Source organism: Caloenas nicobarica, chromosome 4 (genome assembly GCF_036013445.1).
Source record: "Caloenas nicobarica isolate bCalNic1 chromosome 4, bCalNic1.hap1, whole genome shotgun sequence".
NCBI lineage: Eukaryota > Metazoa > Chordata > Aves > Columbiformes > Columbidae > Caloenas > Caloenas nicobarica.
This window is the reverse complement of record NC_088248.1, coordinates 39,036,904-39,060,916: the sequence shown is the minus strand read 5'-3', so window position 1 is coordinate 39,060,916 and position 24,013 is coordinate 39,036,904. Positions and strand designations below refer to the sequence as shown.

The 24,013-nt window shown below is 36.6% G+C and overlaps 1 protein-coding gene across 3 annotated transcripts in view; it reads right to left on the bottom strand.

Moving 5' to 3' along the window:
* The window catches only part of PALLD (palladin, cytoskeletal associated protein), a 195,647-nt gene that overhangs the window by 125,467 nt on the left and 46,167 nt on the right, over positions 1–24,013 (bottom strand). For all 3 annotated transcript variants that reach the window (XM_065633184.1, XM_065633185.1, XM_065633187.1), the window contains exon 3: positions 1,851–2,029. In XM_065633184.1, the coding sequence (XP_065489256.1) occupies positions 1,851–2,029 (179 nt within the window). The remainder of the gene's footprint in view (positions 1–1,850; positions 2,030–24,013) is intronic.

Sequence of the window (24,013 nt, the reverse complement as noted above, 5' to 3'; positions counted from 1 at the left end):
CTACCCATGATCTCCACAGTTCAGACTATTTATATTAGCCTATACATAACATTTATGTACTGGTATTTCTTGCCAGTGGAATTCTTGATATAATGTGTGTGTTTGGCAATACTCTGAATTCACTTAAAGAAAAAAATATGGAAGAATTTATTCCCCTCAGCTGGTACTACATAGAACATTCATTTTAGACATTTATGCAGTACTTACGGTTCCTCAGAGGATTTGTGAATACATATGCATAGCTGTATTTGTAATACAAAACATAAGCAATTCATAATCAATACGCATAGTATAGTGTAGACTGATTCAAATGAAACAAAGCTCGGACCAAGGCACCCGAGTGCCCTATTTATTTACAAAGTTTAGACTACAAAAATCAAAGCAACAAGTATCACAGAAGTGGTAAAAACAGACAAGCAATGTCAAGCAAGTAGAGTGGGTCCAGATGAAAGTATTTCTCCTGGTCTTGTGTGGCTGGGCCTGCTGCATGGAAGAAAGGATGAGGCATCAGTGTCATCAAGGTTCTTAATCTACAAAGCGGCACTTGTGTGACAACCTGGTTTCCCTTAAAGATCATCAGGGAGGTGCCTAATGACTTGATCCATTCTCTCTCTTTCAAACTTACATGTTGTAAACTTCAAGATAGCACTTCTACATAGTAAGATTTGACAGATCTCAAAAAAGGAATCGTTCTATTTACTGTATTTCTCCACCTAGCTTTTTTAGTGTTACTTCTATTACTATAACTTCACATAGTGTTATATATTTGTACTATACCCGAGTTTTTCTGAAATCATGCTTACCTCTGTAAATAAGAGTCTTACTAGATTCTGTAAGATTCAGAAAAGTCTTGGGGATTTTGCTATTATATCCCAATGTGGAATAACAAGCTTCCAAGAATAAAAAACATAATGAAAGAAACCCTATAAATGCACATCTGTCATGATTTTGCTAATTATAGTGAAAAACGTTATTGCTTTGCTAATCAAAAGCTATTTAATGATTTTGCTATGGTATTATTCAGATTTATTATGAGTATTTCTTATACTAATTTGTTTCATGCTTTCAATTAAGCATTAAAATTCATTTTAATGAATTACAAAACTGGTAAAAGGATACATACTACCAAAATGTTTGGAAGATGCATGAAATTAAAAAAAAAAAAAAAAATAAATTCAGTATTCAATTAATATAACCATGCTTAAAATACAGTCCTCCACTAAAAAAATAATTTAATAATTTTACTCATGGTCAAGTAATTAACCTTCCTCAGAGAAAATAATACTGGAATTATGACTAACTCCGAAGTGAAGAAATATTTTGACAATTACTAGCAGTTAATTCTGGATAAAACCAATATGACTGACTTTTACCCTGACATAAATTCAGTGTACTAAATATGAAGAACTAGAATACATTTATCTAAGATTGAAGAAGACTCATTTAGAGCAGCCACAATTAATTACACTAGGAGGAAGTTCAGAACTGAGATGGGGATTACTGCTATTGTGAAAATTGCTGTTGATATCACCAGTCAAATCTCTGATTTACAGAGGGTACTATTTAAAAGCTAACCATACACCAAAAGTTTTGCTTGTTCCTCTTTTTCCATTCTTTATCTTACTTATACCCTACATAAATAGCAGTCTACCCCATGATTCTTTGGCCATTCCTTGAAATACCTGAATTAATAAGATGTGATGTTCAAAACATGTTGTATTGAAGAGAAGCAGAACACCATAAAAATACCACCAAAGCAAATGTAATTTTAACATACAGAAGCAAAAGCAAACTTCGGCTTTGCTATCTTTTCCTGTACCTGTCACGTATCTTACAATTTCACCTCTTACCTTCAATGAATATTTCAGCTGAGGTACTATCTGAACCAATGGAATTTGAAGCCAAACAAGTATAGCGTCCAGTATCGTCTTCAAAGGCTTCTGCTATAATTAGTGAATGAAGTCCTCCACTTCCAGAACGGATCTGAATGTCAGGGGTATTCTGGAGTTCTTTTCCTTCACAGAACCATCTGCAGCCCACACACATTTAGAAACACAAAGAAAAAAAGAACATAAAAGACTGGTTCAGGCTCATCACACACAGGAAGACATTACACTCCACTGCAAAAATCTAAATTGCTACCGAAATCAGTACGTGGTACTTTGAAGTGTTTAACGGCATTTGCAAAGAAATAACTTGCTGGAATAAACTTTGTTTAAAAGGCAGTAAGAGATTTCTGAATGCTAAAAAAATTGTGCACACCTACAATTTAAAGCTATTTCCTATCCTGTTTTGGTAGAATTAATGCTTTCTGCATATCTTAGGTACTGGCTTGCTTTGATCACAGTCTGACCTATTTCAGTTTAACTTGCTACTCCCTTCTTCCTAACAGTCACTGAATGGGATGGGATGTTTGATTTTTGTCTGTCATGCCCAGTCAATCTCATATAATCCCATGGTATAGATTCCATATTGCTGAACTTTAAATAGGTTAAATTGCTGCCTCAGATCAGAAACAAAACCTGGTTTTCTAGCCCAGGAAGTTTATATAATAAACATCCCACAAATAATCCTAATCTGTGCTTTCCCATGTTCTCTCCCGGTCCTGCTTTCCCTTTTCTTCTTCTGCTACTCCAAAATTAAAATCTTGCTGTGGTGAGGATAAAGACAAAATGAGTAATTCCTGACAGCAAGCTTCAAAAGTGACCTTTCATCCTTCTTCCTATACAGTTTTAGTTTCCTACTCTAGTAAAGGATCATTTTTTTCAAATAAATAAGCATAAACACAGAAAATCAAGTTAAAAGATAACAATATTTTCAAAAATAATTTAAAAATACTTAAAATCTGTCCTTAAAAAATTTGATATTCTTTCTTTAGTTTGCACATGTTCACGAGAGAATTTTTGCAGTTACATTACAGTAATACTTAGAACTAAGCTTCCCCTTCTCCCTCTCCCGCCTCCTCCATCAGATGACTTTCCCTTGCCCCTCAAAACCAAAGTAACCCCAAGAGTTACAGAATCCCTTGTACCTATTTAGGAAAAACATGCAACATGACAGGATGGCAGATACCACACAATAACAATCGGTGAGGATTCTTTAGAAATGGACTGCCTCACTTTTATGCTTTTTTTCCTTATTAGTAAACTACATGTAATTAACAGAAATAATAAATATGTTACAAAACTTTCTTGTAAAATTGTAGAATTTGAGATTTCATGCTTGTTTCAGAATGCAGAGTTAAGAAACCTAAGAGATTTACACAAGACAATTCCCTTTAATAACACCCAGAACCACGCACAAGCCCTCTGAGTTTGTGAACAATAGACCTTTTATTCCTGAAGGCAAAAAAATGTTGATAGTGGTATTAAAAGCATATGTAATTGTCTTCTGTAATTAAAAGACTAACAAGTTCATTTTCTGTCTTCCGTTGTGCCAGACAGTACACACAGAAAGTATCATTTTTGGAATGAACTAACAAACTTCCATTTGTTTACTCTGTAGACCCTTTTGGCCTACTTTTACAACTATTAGGCTTGGAGACAAATCTATTCTGCCAGCTCGACTGCCAAAATTAACATTTCTTTCCCCCTCTTCCCCTCTTGTCACACATCCTCCCTTCTCCCCGTGTGAGGACCTCCACTGCTACTCCTACTTATTAGGTCTTCAGAGTCCTAACCTTTGTGCAGCCTTTCCTAAGTTACACTTTAAACAATATGCACAAGAGAGAGGTTAATTCAATTTATAGACAGTCACAGACAAGAGTCTATAACATGAGGCTGTACTTAACCATATACTTCTATTTTTCTTTCCTTTCCAGAAACATTGTGCAAAGGAAAACCTCTCCTCTAAGCCTAATTATTTTCTTAGCTAGATCCCATTTTACATTCATGGAAGTTGTATGGCTTTCTACGGTCTCCTAAACTCCATGCTCACAAAATGTTTAAGAACTGTGATAAACATATAAACCTATGTATTTTTTTTTGTCAGATGACATTTAAGAAACAAACTGTTTTCTTAGGAAGACAAGTTGTCACCGTCCCTTGATTCATGTGTAGATACGGTCAGCCCCAAGCAGTGGGAGCTATTCCTCAACACCGACTGGGACTGAGACTCATTGCACCACATTGGTGACACACCACTGGAAACCAGTCCTGACCTGCCACAGAAACCATCTGCCACAGACAAAAACACGTAAGTAAGCAGTTCAATACAAAATTACCTCAGCCATCATTAAGGTGATGTTTGATGAATGGGAAATGGGCCTGATGTTGACCTGCACTCTTTATTGTGAAAAGAAGAATTCACCTTCACAATGGGCAAGAGCAGAGTTATTTGAGATGAAGAGTACTACAATAGACTTAGCTATATTCTCTTTCCTTTTTTAATTGTATTTTTTTTCTTGTCTATCTACATGTTGATAGGAGACGATTAGTTAATGTGAGGTTTTTTTGGAGATCACATAAAAATTAAGTGATCGAGAAAATACTCAACTGAAATACTTATCCTGCAATAACTTGGTAGTCACCAGTTCAGTTCAAGAGAGTTTATGATGCAAAAAAAAAAAAAAAAAAAAAAGGTCAGCTAATAAAACTAAATTAAGTATTTTTTCCCAAACAGGCTGAATTCTAGTTTTCCATCATTTATACAAGATGGACTGTTATAGAGCACAAAGCTGCTGTCTACTGGCCCCATCAACATTACTGCCATTACGCTTGGAATAATCACAGTAAGAGGATTTTCTGCTCCTAAGGACTGAAAAAGCTTCAAAGACAAATCTTTGAAGCATTCTCTCTTTCTGCAGAGGGATCACCAAAGCAAGCAACAAATCACTAGGAAAGGGAGATCGAGCCAAAGAAACCAGGACTCATGGCTAGGTACAGAAAAACAGCCACAAAGCAAGTCTTACAAGAAAATTCCAGCTTTATGCTAACTAGGGCAGCATTAACTCACATCCAGCCTGTTCCAGTCTACTGATCTTCTTGGGGATAAGAGGATTACTATCTAGCTGTGAGAAGGCAATAATGCTTCTGGAAAGCCAAAAAACCTCAAACCAAACCCAACCCAAAGGACACTGACAGTAACACAGAGGAACAAATGCACTGCAGATGATTTGCAAAAAAAGATAATTCCCTCTGTAGAGAACTTTCATTGAAAAATACACTTATTTCACAGGCTCTGGATGCTAAAAGTACAAAAACGATCTATGCATTTCCCTATCCCTTTGTTGTAAGCAGAGAGACCAACAAAAGATTTTGCATAAGTGTGTATTTATCAGTCTGCAGAATATGAACTCAAGCTTGCATCCTAGGTGCATTCCTGCAGGCCATGCAAGTGTTCCTGCAAATTTGTAGACAACTGTCCCCTTAAAAGAGAACGGAAACTGCTGTAATGATGTCATATAAAGGCTGGCAAAAAAAAAAAAAAAAGTCAAACCAAAGGAATATACATTTTATGTAACTGGAATTATTAGTCAATAAGTACTTGCCAAATTTCAAATTACACTGAATTTCTCTGTTCTTTCCTACTTTCTTCTTCATTCTCTTTCCTCCATTTCTCTTCCTGTCTGCATTTCCACTGTACTACTCTTTGCCTTGCCTTTTCTCCAACTGTGCATAGATTTCACCTACATTGTATCTACTGTACGTTAAAACAATAGCAATAAAGTATTTAATGGAGACACTGAAACACAGTCACTAGACTGGAAAGTCAATGCTCCAAGGAAGCAAACCAGTGGTGTTTTGGTAGCAGGAGAACAATGGTTGAGATACTTGCTTTTCACGCTTCAAAGCCTACTTTGCTTTTTCACTGGCTACATTGTTGTAAGACTGCAAAACTAGAACAGCAAACAAAAAAGAACAGTCAGATGCCAGGTGAGCAGCAGTTCATGCACACTGATATCAAGTAGCAATTCACAAAATATGTCTTTTTTTTTTTTCACTCTTCTTTTCTTCATGCCCTCACAACCCTCCAAGCATGGAAATACATACAAGCACGTGTGCCTGGGATTTTAATGACTGTGAACAAAATATAAACAGAGTTGAACAGTACACTGACTGAGTAAGCACCAGGGCCTTAAGAAAAACAGTTCAAGGTTCTCTCTAATGCATAATCCTGATGGAACTTGTGTTTTTTGAGAGTCACTGAGGAACAGAGAGGTTTTCCTTTCTGCACACTCTTAAAAGTTAATTTAAAACGGCAGCTGAAGCGAAACATTAAGATATAGCCTTAGGGAAGAATTATAATGGGGAACTCTGACCACTACAAAAAGTGCAGAGAGATAAGTTGTAAATTAAAAAGTAATTCTATCCTTAGTGGTGTTAAGTATGTCCAGCAAGAAAAGTTAAAATGAAATACTCTGACGTTCCTGCACTGGCAGAGTCAACATTTCCATCACAATACTGTATTTAACTTCCATTTTTTTTTTTTTCTCCATTCAAGTTATGCAATCCAACACTTCCAGATGGTAAAGCATTGCTACTTAAAGAATTTAACTTGATTTTTAAAAGAAATCAACTTGGCCATATAAAATTTAGAATACAGTGCAATAATCAGATTATTCAGATGCTTAAGTTCTTTGCACGCTGAACTTGCAATACAACATTTTTATGCCTTATGTACAATTTTGTCATTTGTATAGGCATTCATGAAAGAGTTATCAATAACATACACACTTTAAATATTCATATTTTGTAATCTTAAAAGAAAATGAAGATCTGAACATAGATGCTGGTGTTTTGCCTGAGCCCCCAGTTAAGCAATTAAAAAACAGCTCTAAAAGATGAAACCACAAAAGCTAATTTTATAATAAGAAGTGTTACATTATGAACAGTACACATTATATACTTATCCAGAATTTAGATGATTCTTCAGGTGTCACACAGTGTTCTCCAGTCTGTCACAAATTTCAATGAGGACTTCACATCCAGCTGAGTAAATTGCACAGTTAGGTATCTGGGGACCAAATCTGCCTTCTCGAAGTGTACAACAAAGGCAAAAGAATACCAAAATGGTTCTATTTTCAGGACCCACGTCAACATTTCAGCTCGCCATTTCCTACAAGTTAATTCTGTGGCCTCTGAAGTCCAGCTTTGCTTTATGCTCTGTGCAAGGATGCAAAGAGGAGGGAGTACGGAAGGTAACAGATGCGACCAGCTGAGCCATGGGCTACAAAGCATCCAAGAGCAATGAGCAATGGCCTCTGTCACTGTTCACAGGCTGCAGAGACTCCAAAGATCATTTTTTAGTTTATTCTTGTCATTTGGAAAATTCCTTCCTTACATTCTTGGGTCGGTTTTCCAAGTCTCTTTCTGTTCACTTTACCTGTGGGACAAGGATTCTGCTCTGCTTCAGCATGTTGGCTGGGGAAATGAACTGAAAGCTTGAGCTTTTGACAGCTCCAGACAAGACATTCGGAGGTACAGCAGAGATCCTGCCTGTTGCTCACAGCATTCTCCCTGAGTGCTGCAGCACTCCCCAGCCTCACATAGCAGTGTACAGTTCATTACAAAAGAAAAACAGTATTGCCGGACTTGATTAAAACTAATTGTTCTTTCTTAAAATCACAGGATTAGCTTAAAAGTTCTTCTTTTTTTTTTTTTTTTAAGATTCTATCTTGTCTCTGTCTTTGCAATTTTTGCTCTCACTTCATAGCTTTTAAGTATAGAAGCTTTTAAAAAATGTATTTATGACTGAGGCTTTTAATTACCTGAACAATAGAGATATTCATGCAAGAAAATACAAAATTGATGCTAGAAAGTATGAAAATTGAACATAACACTAAGTAAAGCTTTGTAACAGTCTAACTTGCCGTATGTCAAATCTTTTAGAAAACATCTTTTCGATTAAGAGAATTTAAAATCACTTGCTTGACAGCTACCTTTGCTTATTTTGCATTTCTCTGCCAGTGGTATAATGCATGCTACTGATTTCAACTCTGTTATTGCTAAATTATTCTTTGGCATAATAAGAATTTTTGCCATGAAATGTATTTTTCTGAAGTTACTGAACTTACTGAAATTTACTCCTACTACAAATTTACTCCTGTGGCAACTACTTCCTATTTCCTAAGGCACTTCTGCTTTACCTCAGCTTTTTGTTACAAAACAAGTGTGCATATTATGAGCTGTATGAGTAAAGATGTCTGCAATAGTGAATACATTTCTTGGTAATTCTCCACTGAATTAAAGATTCAGGATAAATTTGTCCTGAAATATTTTTTTTTTTAAATTTATCATCATTCGACTATGTACTGTGGAAATTTATAGAGAAGAATGAGGAGGAGAACCATTCTAATTTAGTAAATTTCATTGTTGTAAATTCCACATCTCTGTGTTGATTCTGCATTATTATAAAAGCCTAGAAGATAGGAATGATGTGATGATCTGGATGTAAAGGAAAAAATTGTGAGGCTGAAAGAAAAAAAACAAATTTCATTCCATGCCTACAATGAAGAAGTTTAATGCTATTTTTTTCTTCATAGAAATCAGGGATAATATATAATACAGAAAAGAGGTGCCTGCTGTATGATTTATTTGGCTATGTAATCCAAAGCTATTTATTTGTCATCACTAAACATCTTTGTCATGACAAGCTGAGCAGGAGTTTAGGGTACTGTTCGTTACTGGCTACTCACTTCTTGAAGGAGTAACTTTTAAAAAAAATGGATATGTGCACTAATTTTTTTAGAACTCTGTGATTATAAGAATAAAGTTTAAGTATTGAATAGAAGAACAATGACAAGCATCTAGCAACTTTCTCGTTGAACTAACTTCAAAGCCTTATTGGTGTATATATGACATACAGCAAAGAAACCAGGGAAGTGACTCTTGTTGACAGCAGTTCTGTCATGCTGGGGCACGTGATATTTCACAAACACATCCAATAGTATCCAAATGAGATACCACATTTCAGGTAATCCTGTTTCATCATGCAGAACAAAGACATCTGTGCAGCTGTATTTATTCAGTAAGAATGACAAGGAGATATTAAATATTTCTTTAACTGGCCAAAATTGCAGTCAATATAAAAGGAAAAGATCTGTAGGTTTTCTTCTCTAACCAGAATGAATAAATATCTTTTACCTGTAAAGCAATTTATTAAAAAAAACCCAAAACCAAACCATTGCTTATGTTACAGTCAACCTTTGTGTATGAAATAAAAGAATGCTGGACAACTTGTTTTCTACTTCTGAAGTCCAAAGCTTCTCATCTCTTATTTTGATTTATCTTTGCCCCAAAAGATTTATCTTTTTTCCTTATCTTTTTCCATCACCAAAACATGAAGTACCTTATTAAGCTTGATCTTAATTGCCTGTTTCTGAAGACAAAAACATTGACCCGGTGTAGGTGTAACCCACAGATTTCACAACCGGTTTCAGAAACCTTACAGAGACTTTCTTCTCTGTATTTGGGCACAAGCCTGAGCTATAAATGTGTCACTTTCAGAAGCAGCAATTTAACCGACAAACAGATGTGGATAGATAATTCAGTTCATTTGAGATTTGTGTAATCATCAGACCAAGAAAGAGAGAAAATACTGTGCAATTTAAGGACCAATTACGTAGTGCAAACTGCAAACCACCTTTTACAAGAAGCGTGTTGATTATTTGCCACATGCACAGCTAGTTATATAAAATAACAATGCCTTCTCATTTCATTCAGTAAGTTTTATAACTAGTGGAGTCGGGCATATATAAATTTACAAATTATGTGTCCACAGTCACATATGCAAATAAAAGCCCCAAGAATAATTTATATGCAATTTAAGGTACTAAGGTTTCCATACTTTTATCTGTAAGACATTTTTGAGGGCTGTTGGACTCATTAGATAAGCGGTGCTGTACTGCAGGTTAATTTAATGAGATTCTTTATAGCAGTCCTTTTCTGTAGAAAATATTTGCAAGTCTATAGGAGGATATTTTATACAATGTTCTATTTGACTAAGCTTGAGTTCCTGGCATGTATATGGGTACTACCACCGCTTACAACTCAGCCATATATCCGAGATATAGCTCCTAAAATGGCTTTTGAGATGGAGTGCTGTCGGTGCAAAGACAGCTAGAGCTTCTTTGCAGGTGCCTAAGAAACAACCCTGCTGCCTCACAGGTTAGCCAGACTGAGAAAGGATAAATTAGAATAATCAAAGGGGAAACAACTACTCTCCTCAAAAGTCAGAGTAGGCACTTCCTGGCACAACTGAAGAGTCAAAAGAACGCTTTGCTCCTCTACAACTACAGTTGTGTATTTCAGTAATGAAAGCAATTGCTCAACAGCTTGGATGGCTGTGCTTGACAATATGCCATTTTTTCAAGCTCTCGATACGTGTTGAAACGGAAATAAATTTCCATCAGAACAAAGCCAATACTGCCTCACAACAAAGTATCTTCAACTTCAGGAGGCTAAGCTGTTAAAAGTCAAGACTGAAAAATCTCTTCCCTTCACGTAAAATTGTTTTCCTCAAGTATAAGACCCCAAAATTTAATTATAAAAGCCTGCAAATATCAGAGGAAAAAAGAAAGATTGGATTGGAAATAGCAGCAAGCTGCAATAACCCAACAACTATTTTTATATTTTTAATATACATAATATACATACATGTTTTCTCAATATCATGAAATATGAGACACAGGAAAATAATTCCCACTTGCTCTTAGCCCCAAAATTACACTACTTAGGTGTGGAAAAATGCTTACTTGTTTCATAAATACAGTAGTAAAATCACCCATAACCTCTCTGGGTTTCAGAGTTTAAACAAAAAAAAAGAAAAAGGAAGGGGAAAAAAACCCCACAACCCAAAACCTGTGAATTCTAATGGATCGGAATCTGGTCTGCAATTTGCAAAATTATTTAAAATCCATTAAAAAGGAAAATTATTTGGCTTTCTGGTATATCTACAAATGCAATTCTCCATAAAGAGTTGGTAAAAACAAAACAAAAGCCAAGAAGTAGGACAGTACATACTGAAAAAGAATGTTCGTACAGTAGGTTTGTGGTACATTTACCCGTATTTTAGAAGACTTTGTGCTAAATTCAATAAGTGACCAGTAAGTGAGATGAAGAATGAAGCAAAGTACAAGTTCAAATTAAAATGGGCAGAGTACATACAGCTAACGTACATTCATTTCATTCCTTACCATTCCATGCAATTTTCTTGTTTTGTCTTCTTAGGTTTCATATTTCAGTGGAAGCTTTTTTTTCTTTTTCTTTGGAAATATCTTATACATTTCAATCTCCACTGCAATATAGGCAATAGCTTGCCCCCAATGCAAAGAAAAACTGAAGCTGCTTCCAAGTATCAAAGCACAAAGACAGAACAGTTTATAAATGTGAAGAATGAGGAACTGCAGTCATAAAAATCTTGACAGTAGCTTACTCTGCAGTTTTGTCCCTAATATTATTGTAGATGCTTCATTATTTTTTTAAATGTAATTCAGGTTTAAATGATTACCAGATACAACCCTTCATTTTCCAAAATTTTAGAGTTTTATACTCTCAGAGGATTATTGTGGAACTGTGAAACATACTACACAAAATTCAGCACCTGAAACATGCACTTTTTGCATTTGACTAATTACTACATAGGATTGTTTTAGGGCATGAAATGCCAGACAGTGAGCAATAATGTCTTTCTTTCTGACAGGTAATTAAATTCACTGGTTTTGTACAGCTTCCTTCTTGGGCCTGGAACATCTTACCCTGAAGTCAAAGTGTGGTAGACATTATCTGCATTTCAGATTGTTCCACTAATTCGTTTGTCAGTAAGTCAAGCAGACCCCTTCTGCTTGTGTCTGTAGTTGTGCCAGCAGAAATTGATTAATTTGCTGTTTTATTTCATGAAAATATTATAATATCTTTTAAAAAAATCAGAATATTAGATTTCCAAACTAGAGGTGCCACTCTGTATTTTTCACTCTGCGGCTAAAGGAACCCTTTGCCACACATGGAAATATATACATGAAAATTTTCTCTCCAAAATATATTCCAAAGATAATCCAGGAAGCTCTGCCTGTTTTATTTTCTATTAAGCATCCTCAAATATTTGTTTAAAGGAAGTTAGAGAAAGACACTCCATACATTCTAGAAGCAGTCTTGAAATGCAACCAGCCCTGTACTGAGAGTCAGTAGTAGGGGAAGCATGAGAGAACAGAGTCACAGCTTAGTGCTTCAGAAGAAACACACATATGGTATTAGAGGTAATATTCCCGCTTTCATACAGTTTGTTCTCAGCCTCAAGAGTGTGCTGGAAGAGCCAAGTACAGCAGCATCCTATGCCTCCTTAATTTTATTCCACCATTCCCTCCCCTCATCCATTTTTCCCACTCTGTTATGTTAGGCATACCCTCAGGTGTATATTTGGTAAGAACACTCACCATAGTTTCCCAGAGTCTCTAGCATGCAGCACCCATCTCACCGAATATAAACATTGGACCGCCTGATAACAACAGTCTAGACAGGATCTAATGGTTCCCAACAACAGTTTCCTCCCATCTACTCTGCACCTCGGCAATTGCACCATCAATGTTGCGCCTGAGGTAGCTGACTTAAAGTGTCTTGAAAGACAGGCTCAGCAAATAGGACTTTGAGCACTGAAACAGTAACTGAACATAAGATAATGAGATATGTTTTATTACTGAGGAACAGCTCTTAAGCACTTTGTCCATTGTCACCCAAGAAAGTTAAGAGTTGGGTCAGAACTCGGCTTCCACTGCCTCACCTCTAAGACCACCTTCCATGCACCGCCCAGGTCTCTAGCATAAGAGCAGATTCTGACTTTGCGTTATCAGATGTACTGTTAGCCTTAAAACTATTATTCAATCTTTTAAAAACCTAGCAGATCGGAATAAGGAGACTAATGGAAGATATTATACAGCACTGCATGGCAGTGAAGTACTGAAGTCTCACTCTTAGGGATCTGTTCGCCTGTTACAGAAGGATTTTATGTGGCCACCTTCTATTGACTCTGAGGGCAGTTATGCACTGAAGTATCCAATGTGTGCACTAAATGACTCTAACTACGTTCCCTTAAATTGCAGATACCATCTCTTGGCTTATGCAGAACTAGGCTTACATCAAGTTACCACTGCTGGTTCTTGATAGGAAATTAACGTGATCACAGACGGAAAGAAAAGAAAGAAAATTAAAAGCAGTGAAGACAGTTACAACAGGTTAAAAAATTAAGTATTTAATAATCACGTGTAAAATGCTGAACATTTTTCAGACCCAAAGAACTGTTGAGGCTTGCAGGATTAACATAATGGCTTGTCTAGCTGAAATGGAATGCATATTGCCTACAACAGAGGTGCCGTTCTCAGCTGTCCATTACACACACTCCTTTCACCAGAAACGCATCTTGAACTAGCATGCTGATGATGTTTTGCCTACATGGGGAGGGGAACCTATTGCAGAACTGCCAGGCAAAATAGTCCAGTGGAATAACATTTTGAAATTTGAGGGAAGGACAGTAAAGAGTTCGGAGTAAAGAAAAAGGTGGAAAGTGATAAGGATAAAATTGCATTTATGCAGTTCAAATTTTACACATTAAGGTAGACTGCATATTGTATGATTTTGGTGAGCTAGTGGCAAGTTTGTGGCTAGCAACAAACATTTCAGATGAAGCAGTAATACTTCTTCTCAAAACCATAATATTTAAGAAGGAGAAAAAGCTGAGAAGTATTTTAGCCCAATCACTAGTTCACAGAAAAATACAAACAACATTCAATCATGAAACCTTAATAACTTACAAATCACCAATAAGTAATTAATAATAATAAGGTATCAACAATAAGTAAAAAGAAACCTCCATGCAGGGTGTGTAGGGTTCATACTGAAAACATGGAAGTGGCAACTGTGGAACTTGCAGGTTTACCCTCAGAACTGTCAGACATCTTGCTGGAATTATGAAAGGTAGAAAGTTATTAAATCAACTATCATATATATTGCAATCACCACGCTTTTTATAGGCACAATTAAATGATGCCTACAGAAGACAGTTATCTACATTATTGTAGCTGAATAGATAAACTGTTTTATTTGTAGCTGCAACATTAGCTAGACTACACTAGATTAAATACAAAATGAGACCCTACATACCCAGTATAAAACTGTTTCATTCTTACATGGATACTGTTCTTACTATCATCTCCCTTTTTCTTACTTCCCAGTTGCTTCCAAGCCAGAGTCAGTAAATATAACTTTGTTGACCAGAGATAAAATACTCGATTCATACAGGTCAAGTCAGCAACTTAGTAGCTGAGAGCAAAGGAAGAAAGTTTTCAGCAGTTTTGTCAGTGCCTTGCACTACATATGAAAGCAGTCAAATTTACTTTGTGAGGTTCAGCCTGCAGAGATTGGCATCTAAGAGTGTCACAGGTTGTACAGAACAAGCATCTCAGTGCTCCACTGAGTTTCAATAGTAGCATCAGGTCTTGAATGGCTGAGATGCCAATGGAGGAAACTCCCATCACTGAACTATTCAGGATTAGGATGACCTGTATTCGCAGTCAGTCACAACAGTTAAGTCTGTTTCATGTATTTAGAAATAATAAAAGCAGCAATCCTATCAGTTAAACAGGTGGCTTGGCTGAAGTTGGCAGTGCAGTGCTTAAAGCGCTCTGTAATATTTTTTGTTAGTTAAGCTTGTTAAGCTTAGTTCAAGCTGTTAAGCTTGAAGCAAAGTCCTCACGTAAATGCCCTCAGGACTATCAGGAAAATGTGGGGTTTGTGTTTGTGTGAGGTACCCAACAATGTATACAAACAAAAATCTCAGAAAAAATTTCCCAGAATCCAATGGGAGTTAATAATCAAGGCCCAGCAATAATGCACCTAATTTACACTATTTCTAAATGGTCAAACTTGTCGAATTTTGTTCTTAATTCATAGACGCAGTCTTCACCAAATATGCTGAAGTCTCCTTCGTCCATACAGCTAATTCTTGCTATCTTGCATGCATTCTTTAATTTGTAGTTCAGACTCAGCGATATTGACTACTTTATGTAAGGACAATTGGAAACTTTCAAGAAAACTACATAAAGAGAAATTCAGAAAAGGAAATTATTAAAGCTAGATCTGGAGTCAGCTGTATAATCATTGAAATACAGCAAATAATCTAAAAATTAATGTTCTTTCACTAGTAGTTTGATATCCAGCAGAGCCAGAGAGCTTCAGACACTTTACAAACCTGCATTTGTAACATGTTAAATAGCTTCTAAGCCTACCGGTCTGGACCGAAACTGGAAGCTTCTGAATTAATTTCCAACATTAACTAGTAAAACAATACATCAGCAATACTGACTATACCTGTTCTGATTCATAATGTAACATTATCACAGATGTGTTTCATGGTTGCTGGTGGGGAAAAAAAAAAAAAAAGGCTTGATCACTATGTAAGAGCTGTCATCTTTACAAGTAACCGTACTTTTCTTTGGCATGCTATTTCATTATGTCCTACCTCAAAGGTAAGTACAACAACAGACATAACAAAAAGCTACTCATTAGAAGAACGAAAATAAGATTCAAGACTTTGGACTCCCAGATAATATCTGTGGTGTCCTAGGACAGACTTAGAGTGTGCTATTTGAAAGGGTCTAGTTGAAGCAGCAGATAAGAGGAAGGAAAGGGTGGGAAAGGAAAGTTGTCTGTCTTTGGAGCCTCAGGTCTCTCAAGGCAGCAAAACTTATGCCACCATTTCCTCAGCATTCTTATACACAGCATCCTTTTACAGAAATTACAAAGCACAGGCAAAATCTGGCTGACTTACTAGGTTTATGCAAATAGATACCTGTCATTAGGGTTAACTGCTACATTACTGTGCATTTCAAAACCCACAAGGACTCTCTTTAGAGGAGGACTACATTCACCACCTATGCCAGACTTGAGGACCTCTGCCTAATTAATAGCAATTAACTAATAGTATCTGTTTATCTATCAGTTACAGCACCTTTACACACCCTCACTAGCTGCAAGACAAAGCCTGGATCTCACTTGAGACTTCGGTTTCAGCCCTGTCAGACAAGCTTATATCCATGGTTGCCAGCCATCAATGCGGTATGATCCCAAAGCTTGCACGTACTCCTGCTATGTGCTTTGGACACTATCTGTGTAGCACTGGCCAGTGCCTGCTTGCTCCGAACATTCATCACTTCCAAGACTCTTCCCGCTTGCCTCAAAACATCCCCTGTGTATTTTTCACAACTATCGTGAAAACTAAAATATGAAACAGTACCAAAAGCGGGTTTTACTGGAAAATCAAAAATTCCATAGGAATCCAACAGGTTGAGGATCAATGCTCAAGACTGCTTTAAGCAATTACTCCTTTATGCCATGACTAGAATTTATATATGCTTGCTCTGGCCCACGTAAATCCTGGCATTCCATGATCCTTATTTCCAACCCTTTTCCAACATGCCTCTCTCCACTGTTTGAAAAACTGACTGAAGAGAGGGGATCTATTTTACAAATGAGCACTGCACCACAGATTGCACCAGCATTACAGTCAGGAAAAACATGTAAGTAGCCAGTAAGTTTGGGAAGAATGGCAAATGTCAACCTACTTGCAGATTAATAACTGCATACCATCAGCAGCACTATGAATGCTGTCCCAGAGATGTCTCAAAAACCAAAACGTTCTGCTCTTTTTATGAAAACAGCGGGATACTCCCACCTATAGTGTGCAGCAGAATTTTACCACCTCTGCTTCACACGATCTGTAAAGCACTGAGGGACTCAAGCACAAGATGTACCTTTTAAGACTGGGTACTATAAAGGCCATGCCTTGGGGTGTTTTAGTAGAAAAACTGTACTGTTTTATCCACACTACAACTAGGGTTGCCTCGTATAAAACCAATTCAAGTTGGTTCTACATATTTCGGATGCATTAATACAGTAAAACTGAACATTGCCACAACACATTAACATCTCAGAGGCAGGAATGTCAAGGTGCTGCAGTATACATTTGGACCTCTGATTAATTCTCAGAAATATTAATAGCTTTCCCATCTGCATTGTGCACTTCAAAGTTACAAAAAACTGCAAATAAGTTCTAAACATTTGCATTGTAGTTTATATCAGGCAGAAATTAACTAACAGTGATTCATGAAGCCTGGTTAAAGTTTTTGTTGTTGTTGTTTTAAGCTTTTATCCTTTATTTTTTTAAAGTTAAGAACAAAGTTCACATCTGTCCTGGAAATTAGATAGAAAAGTACTGTTAAGCAAGAAACTAGTTCAAAAGGATGTACACAGGTATGTGACTGATATACCTGACTTGTTTTTTTCTGTTTCAGCCAGCTAACTTTACTACCCCAATACTTAAAGACAGCAAAAAGCTTTTAATTGCTGTTTATTGGACTTGCTGTTATAGAATAATACTTACATATAATTTCTAGATAAATTACTGTGTATACAGAACTATCACATAAACTGTTGTTCATATTTACTTCATCTTCCAGCCAGAAGCAAACAAACCCAGTGTTTTTCAATGCTGTGGCTTTTGATCTGTTTTCTAAATTTGAAAATCCAGGAACTTGATTTCCCACTTAAAAAGTATCTGTATAAAAAACATTCACCATGTAATACTCACACCTGAAGGAGATTTGGACGAAAATCTTATGTCAAGTCCTATGCATCAATTTATGGAAAAAAGGAAATAATTGAGAAGAAAGGATTATGAGAGTACTAAGCAAAGAACAAGATGTGATTGAAAGTATCTCAGAATAAACAATATACATAAAAAGAACATAATAGCACAAAGTGCCTAAAATATAGATTATTACATTTCATTCTTCATATCAGGAATATACTTTGCTCTAGATACTTAACAACAGTTTAATAAATTGTTTAATAACAAACTTTCCAGTCCTCTTAAGAGCAGCCAAAATACTAACTTTGAGAGTAAGCAATTAAACTGTATACAATCAAGAAGGTCATTGTCCTCTTTACTTTTCCTACTTTCTTTCTATAATGTATTTGGAATAGAACATATTTACTGTGATTTATAACAGGGAGATCTTCCCTTACCTCTGTCCTTCTCCCTCTGTCTCAAATCAGGTCACCAATTAGCCCGTAATGTCCAAAAGAATTTCTGAAATATATTTGCTCTCACTTAAGAGAGGCAAGTTTGTACTCTATACAAAATATTCAAAGAAACTATTTCTTCCTTTATTCAAAGAAACATTAAAAGCTATTTGTTTTAACTCTGACCTTATCATTAAATGCTATGATCCCAAGTCTTGGCCTCTAGGCAATTAAAAAAAAATATAAATCGTTTCAGTACATCCAGCCAACAATTTCCACGTTAAAAAAAGTCTAAGTTGGAGCCATGTGGTCTCAATCAGGCAGTAAAAAACTCTCTGTATTTTCTTAAATGCACAACTGCAGTATGCCCATAACCTCTCTTTTAAATCATCTTAACCAGGTCTGAATCACTCTCACCACAAATGATTTGGTGGCCCTGGAATGTGCTGGGGTAGACAGAGTTGCTCTGCAATGAACATTGGGACATTTCCCACTTCCCTAGTGTTAAGAGAATAGTCTGCACAAAAAAAAGAAAAAAATTATTTAAGAGGTTAAAGCCAAGACACAAAGTGACATCACAGTTCAATCATTCAAGGAAGAAAGAAAAAAAAAATGTAACTACTGCCTAATAAATCAATGCTGTGTGCCACAAACCACAGTGAGCCAACACAGCCAAAGAACAGCTTTTCTTGCTGAAGCAAACAGAGATACAATAAGCAGCTGGCAGATGCTTGTGTAACTGTATTCACAGAGAGCCATTGAATCCATTAAACCAGCCAGACTCAGAGAAGTTGATCAATTAAAAAAGCAGAATATCCATTATTTCAGTAACAAACTGTGTATCCCTTTACATCGGACTACAGTATTTTTATTATGGTCTGCCACAAGTTTTTGCACAGATGAGTAAAAAAAAAAAAAAAAAAATTTAAAAGCTTCATTAAAAGCTTACAAGCAGCTCACTAAGGATCAAACAAACCCTTGGCGGTACCTACATTACCTGGACGAATGCTGTTGGCCTTCACTGCTCCACTCGAGCAAGTAGGAACAATAGGCACAGAGCACCTTAGCTTTCTCAGCACATGTCAGAAGGAGCTCCAAAATATTACTTAAATCTAAAGTTCTAACAGAGGGGAACGTAATTCCTTGGGGGCTCCTAAAAGTCAAGTTTAAGCAGCAAATGAGCAAGTTTAGCTTAACTAACTATAAGATTCTTAAGTGCCACTTCCTTTCTAAAAGTCTGTCTGCAGCCTGAAAGATTTCTTTCAGTCTTAATCACCTCAAAAAACCATTTAAACATGTGGTCGAAGTGATGTGCATTTAAAAGAAGAACAGGTCAGAGCCAAGACGTTTGGACCTAGTTATTAACCTTCTCATACTTCATGGATGTTGGAATCCAGGAGTTTTAGTACAGGCCCATCTCTGAACTCAACACTCATTGCCAAACCTCAGAGTCAGTAGAAAATATGCTTTAACACATCAAAGCAGTAAAAACAGTATAAAGATGTCAGATTTTTCCACCGCATCAATGAGAAAAAATGTCATTATAGCACCCATGTAAATTGTGAAACTGAAAGCAGCTGCTGAGGCAGCCTGACATGGTGCCATCGGCAGGGGGGAGCCCCACTCAGGAAAACAGTATTCCATTTTTAGCTCTGAAAAAGACTCTTTGCTAGTTCTAGTGTGTGATTCCAGTTCAGTGAATAACTTGCCATAAATAAAGCTAGTAAGTGCCACAGAAAGAAGTGCCTTAGTACATGGCAAACAAAACGTGTACTAAACCTCCCCAACAACCTAACCTACTGCGCACTATTCTGCTGAGCACCATTTTGCAGTCACGCCACAGTAACAGAATTTAGTGGTTCATTTTTACCTATTACCACACCAAACAGAGTATTCTTCCAAATGAAGGGTGAAAGTCAGAATGGAGAGCTTTCGTTACAAGTTACTGAATTAGAAAAAACAAACTTACAGAACTCAAACAAATTGTTAATTGACTGTGTCTGCTATACTTTGCACAATCACTCATTTGCTCATTCAGCATATTTTTCACGTGACCAGATTCACCTTCACAAATCCCTGGTAACCAGCAGTTAGTAAGAGAGTAGGGGGAAGGGACCGCTCACCTTGTCAACAGAAAATATTGCAATAACTACTCGAAGTAGCTGATGGAGCCGCAGTTAAGGGGAAAAAAAAAAGCTTTACTCTTTTCAGGTCTATTGTCCCATTAATTTCATTTATTTTTAAGTACATTCAATCACCTGGTCCTTCCCTCTTTGTCAAATCTATTACACAGTTGAACTTCTGGATTTCAAGGGTTTCATATTCATCACTTTATTAAGATAACCCATGTAGCAAGACATAACAGCATGCTGATAGCAGGGCTTATCAGTAGCTTTAAAACAAATGGGTCCCTACAGTGAATTTCCCTTGACAGCTAGATAGCATTTTTGAAACCAAGGCGTTTGGATTAACCTGCCGCTGTGCTGATCATTATAAAACTTTTCCTAGAGACAGGACAGGGAGATGATAAAAAAGTGTCATTGTAACAAAGCAATCCATTCTGTTAGTAAACTTAAAAGGCAGCAACGTTAACACTTCTATAAAGCAAGAACAGCTAAATAATTTTGCTTATTGGAAGAAAACGGTTTCCTTTTGCAATTCCTGTCCTCTCAGAGTCATTTATCCAAACATAAAATCTTTTCCAGTTTACATTAGCTTTCACTTGCATGTCCTAGAACAGTAGACTCTCAAAGCTTTTTGTTTCTAAAAAGATTCACTTGGCTTCTAATGCCAGAGCGAGGAGTAGGGAGGTGTGCTCTGAATGAATGTGAATAATTTAAGACAAGTTTATTTCGGGTTCCTCTAACCTAAACAATTTAAGGAAGCATCTCGTCCCTTTTCAGTCCCCCATTCTCCCGAACTTTAGTTCTGTTCATATCCTCTGTGATGAAAGATCTTTACTTCTCAGGTTCAACTCTTGCACTTAAATGAGTTACTCTGCTAGTTAAAATTACTCTATGCTACACACAGTTCTAAACAAAACAGATTTGCAGAAAACCCAATAATGAAGCCATTTGGAAATCCTTCCGGAATTGTACAGGTACTTGGGAATCCTGCAAAAATACACACATTCTTATAGTGCTTTTTGAAAAGGGAGAAATGAGAAACATTTACTGCTAGGCACTGTTCTGAGACCACTGTAACTGAGCACATACTGTATGACTCACTCACATACTTTTTTCCCCTCCCCTATTGTAGTAAAACAGCAAAAACACCTTATTGTTTCTTGTATCTTTATACACATTTAACGCTGGCACTTACCATTGTGGAACAGATGAGCCCCCACCCCCCACAAAGAAGCTGAAGGTCTCTGGATCCTTTATTTCTTGCCTATTCCCAGCTCTTCACTTTGCTGCTCTGAATTCAGCTGTTTGCAGAAGAGCACAGAAAAAATTAACAGACAGTCGAGTTGCCAAATTCCAGCCACTCACGATCGGCAACGAAGACGTTCTCCCTAGTTCTGATTCCAAAGAACAAAGCCTGCTGGCAATGAGGAAGCAGAGTTTAAGTCCTCTGGCTTCAGTCCAACTGTTGCTCTTGCTTTTGCTTCAGAGTACGTGAGAGTGTTTGTATGAGCTTGTAATGCATGTAAGAGGTGGGGGCTGGGGAGAAAAGAGGGTGTGTGTAAGGGGAGGAATGCTAGTCATATCCAAAAATAACATGAAGGAAGTAATGTAGTGATCCGTCTCCCCTCATTCTCTGCTCTTATCGCATGTACTGAGAGTGTCTCTATCCTAAGATTCTGATCTTGAGAGTAGGTAGAGCAAAAATTCCAATGTGACTTGCAGCTCATTTGATTGCGCTATTAAACTGTAACTGAGGAGCTCTACACTTACAAAGGCACGTCACGGAACGCATGATTTAGTAGCAATCTGCTTGCTAATACCGAAGCCAGAATGCATTTCACACTGCGTGCATTTGTTCGCAAACTGGAGAGAAAAAACAGAAGCTACTATTGAAGTTTACTATGTGTCAGAAAAAATAGCATCACATTTGCCTTTCCAGAATTCCCTAAATTCCAGTCCTCAGCATTTCCAGTTATTGCTTAATGCATTTTGAAAAAGCGAATGTTGGAAGTTTACAACATAATGCAGAAATTGGGATATAAAAATCTCTATATAGTTTAATTTCACCCAAGTTTTTCAGAAATTTTCATAAAGAAATTGCACATTTAGAAGAGTACTCTCTCTCAAAAAGAAAAATCAATCACAATCACAACACAAAGAAGAAAACCACACAGAACAAGAACAACTAAGGCTTCTTTCCTGGATAACCAAGAAAGCTATGATGTAACTATTGTCACTTGTAAAAAGTTATAGAATAAGTGAATAGCAAATTTAAGGAAAAATAATAAATCATTAGTGATAGCCTCTTTTTTAATTTTAATTACTTGTATTTAATCTGGACTCTATCACATAAATTTGAGGACCACTAAAACTACGCAGAAGCAGTCTCTGTGATTAGTTAAAATTTCTGGGAAATTTTAATTGTATCCAGTAGGGCTTCAAGCTCAAGCAAATACCCTCAAAATATTACGAGCTAACAAAATATAATTTATATTTTTATCATACTACTCTTGGCAAAGAGTAGTACTTCACAGAGAATAGTATTAGTTTTTAAAAGGTTTCATTAAAACACAGCAATATGAAGAATTGTCAAAGCATTTTGGATTTGATCTCACACAGAATAGTTTAGCCCAAGATTCTGAGGTATCTTACCTGCTACTGGGCAATAGCATAAACCAGCCACCTGTTTGCACAAGACTTTTTTCCTCAGTACGGGAGACAGAGTAGATCAGACCGACCCATTTCCATACTCAGGGTCAATACTTTGTCTGGACCTAGTTTTTTGGTGTTGGTGGTTGGTTTTTTTTTTTGTCCTTTGCTAAATCTAATGTAGCTTAGGATAGAAGCTTAAGTTTTACAGAACCAATACAATACACTTCCTGACATTCTCATTACGTTAAAGAAATTACAGTGCTTTTCCAAACCTAGTAGCAAAAAGAATTATTATGATAGATTTTAAAGCTACAAATACACTATGCTGAAGGTAAATCTCAGAAGCCTATAGAAACCATATGGAATGAAAGGAAGTTATGATGATTTAAGTTTGCCTTCCTGCATATTCACTAGAGACTGAATTGCAATATATTGTAAGGTCATAAAAAGTTATAGTAAATCCAAGTTGCGTGTCAAGAAGTTCACTGAGCCCTCCTGTGATGTACGTTTCTGCTGGTACTTTACTCCTTGGTCACATCAGAGAGCTTGGCTTTCTTTGCTGTCTTGAGGTTTGCCAACCCAAATTTAACCTGACAAATTTCACATGCAAGAAAAGATCAAGAACAGATAAGATTACTTGAAGGCTTTTAGTCCACATTTCATCCCATCTTGAATGTCAACTGCACTGAATTTGCTGAACTGGCTAGTTAGAGTTCTAACTTGAAAAACATACGCTTCGAGTGGACAACAATAAGCCCACGTTACATTTTGTTTGCAATTGTGTCTCCAGAAGATAGAGGTTAGTCCAAAACCCAGTCTTGGTACAGACATTTGAATTTGTTTTGCTATTATGGAAAAGCACAGCCCTGAAATAATACAAGTTTGGCGAAAATATAAAACTACAACATTAACACACACAAAAAAGCAAGCAGACAAAAAAGTAATGGGGAACAGTCATGTGCTTTCCTCTGTTTGAGCACTGCTGTCATAACCAGACTCAAAATGATGACGCTGCTTTCAGGAGAATTTGACAACCATAAGACCAGAAATTCAAATAAGACATGATAAAGTAACATTGAGAACTTCAGTAGTACACACTTATCCATCAAATGAATCATTACTAGCGTAGTTATTACATTTTTGTTATTCTCTGCTGCCTACACAGATGACAAAGATGCACAGCAAAACCAAAAATATCTGGAATTATTTGTTATTGTGCAATTAGGG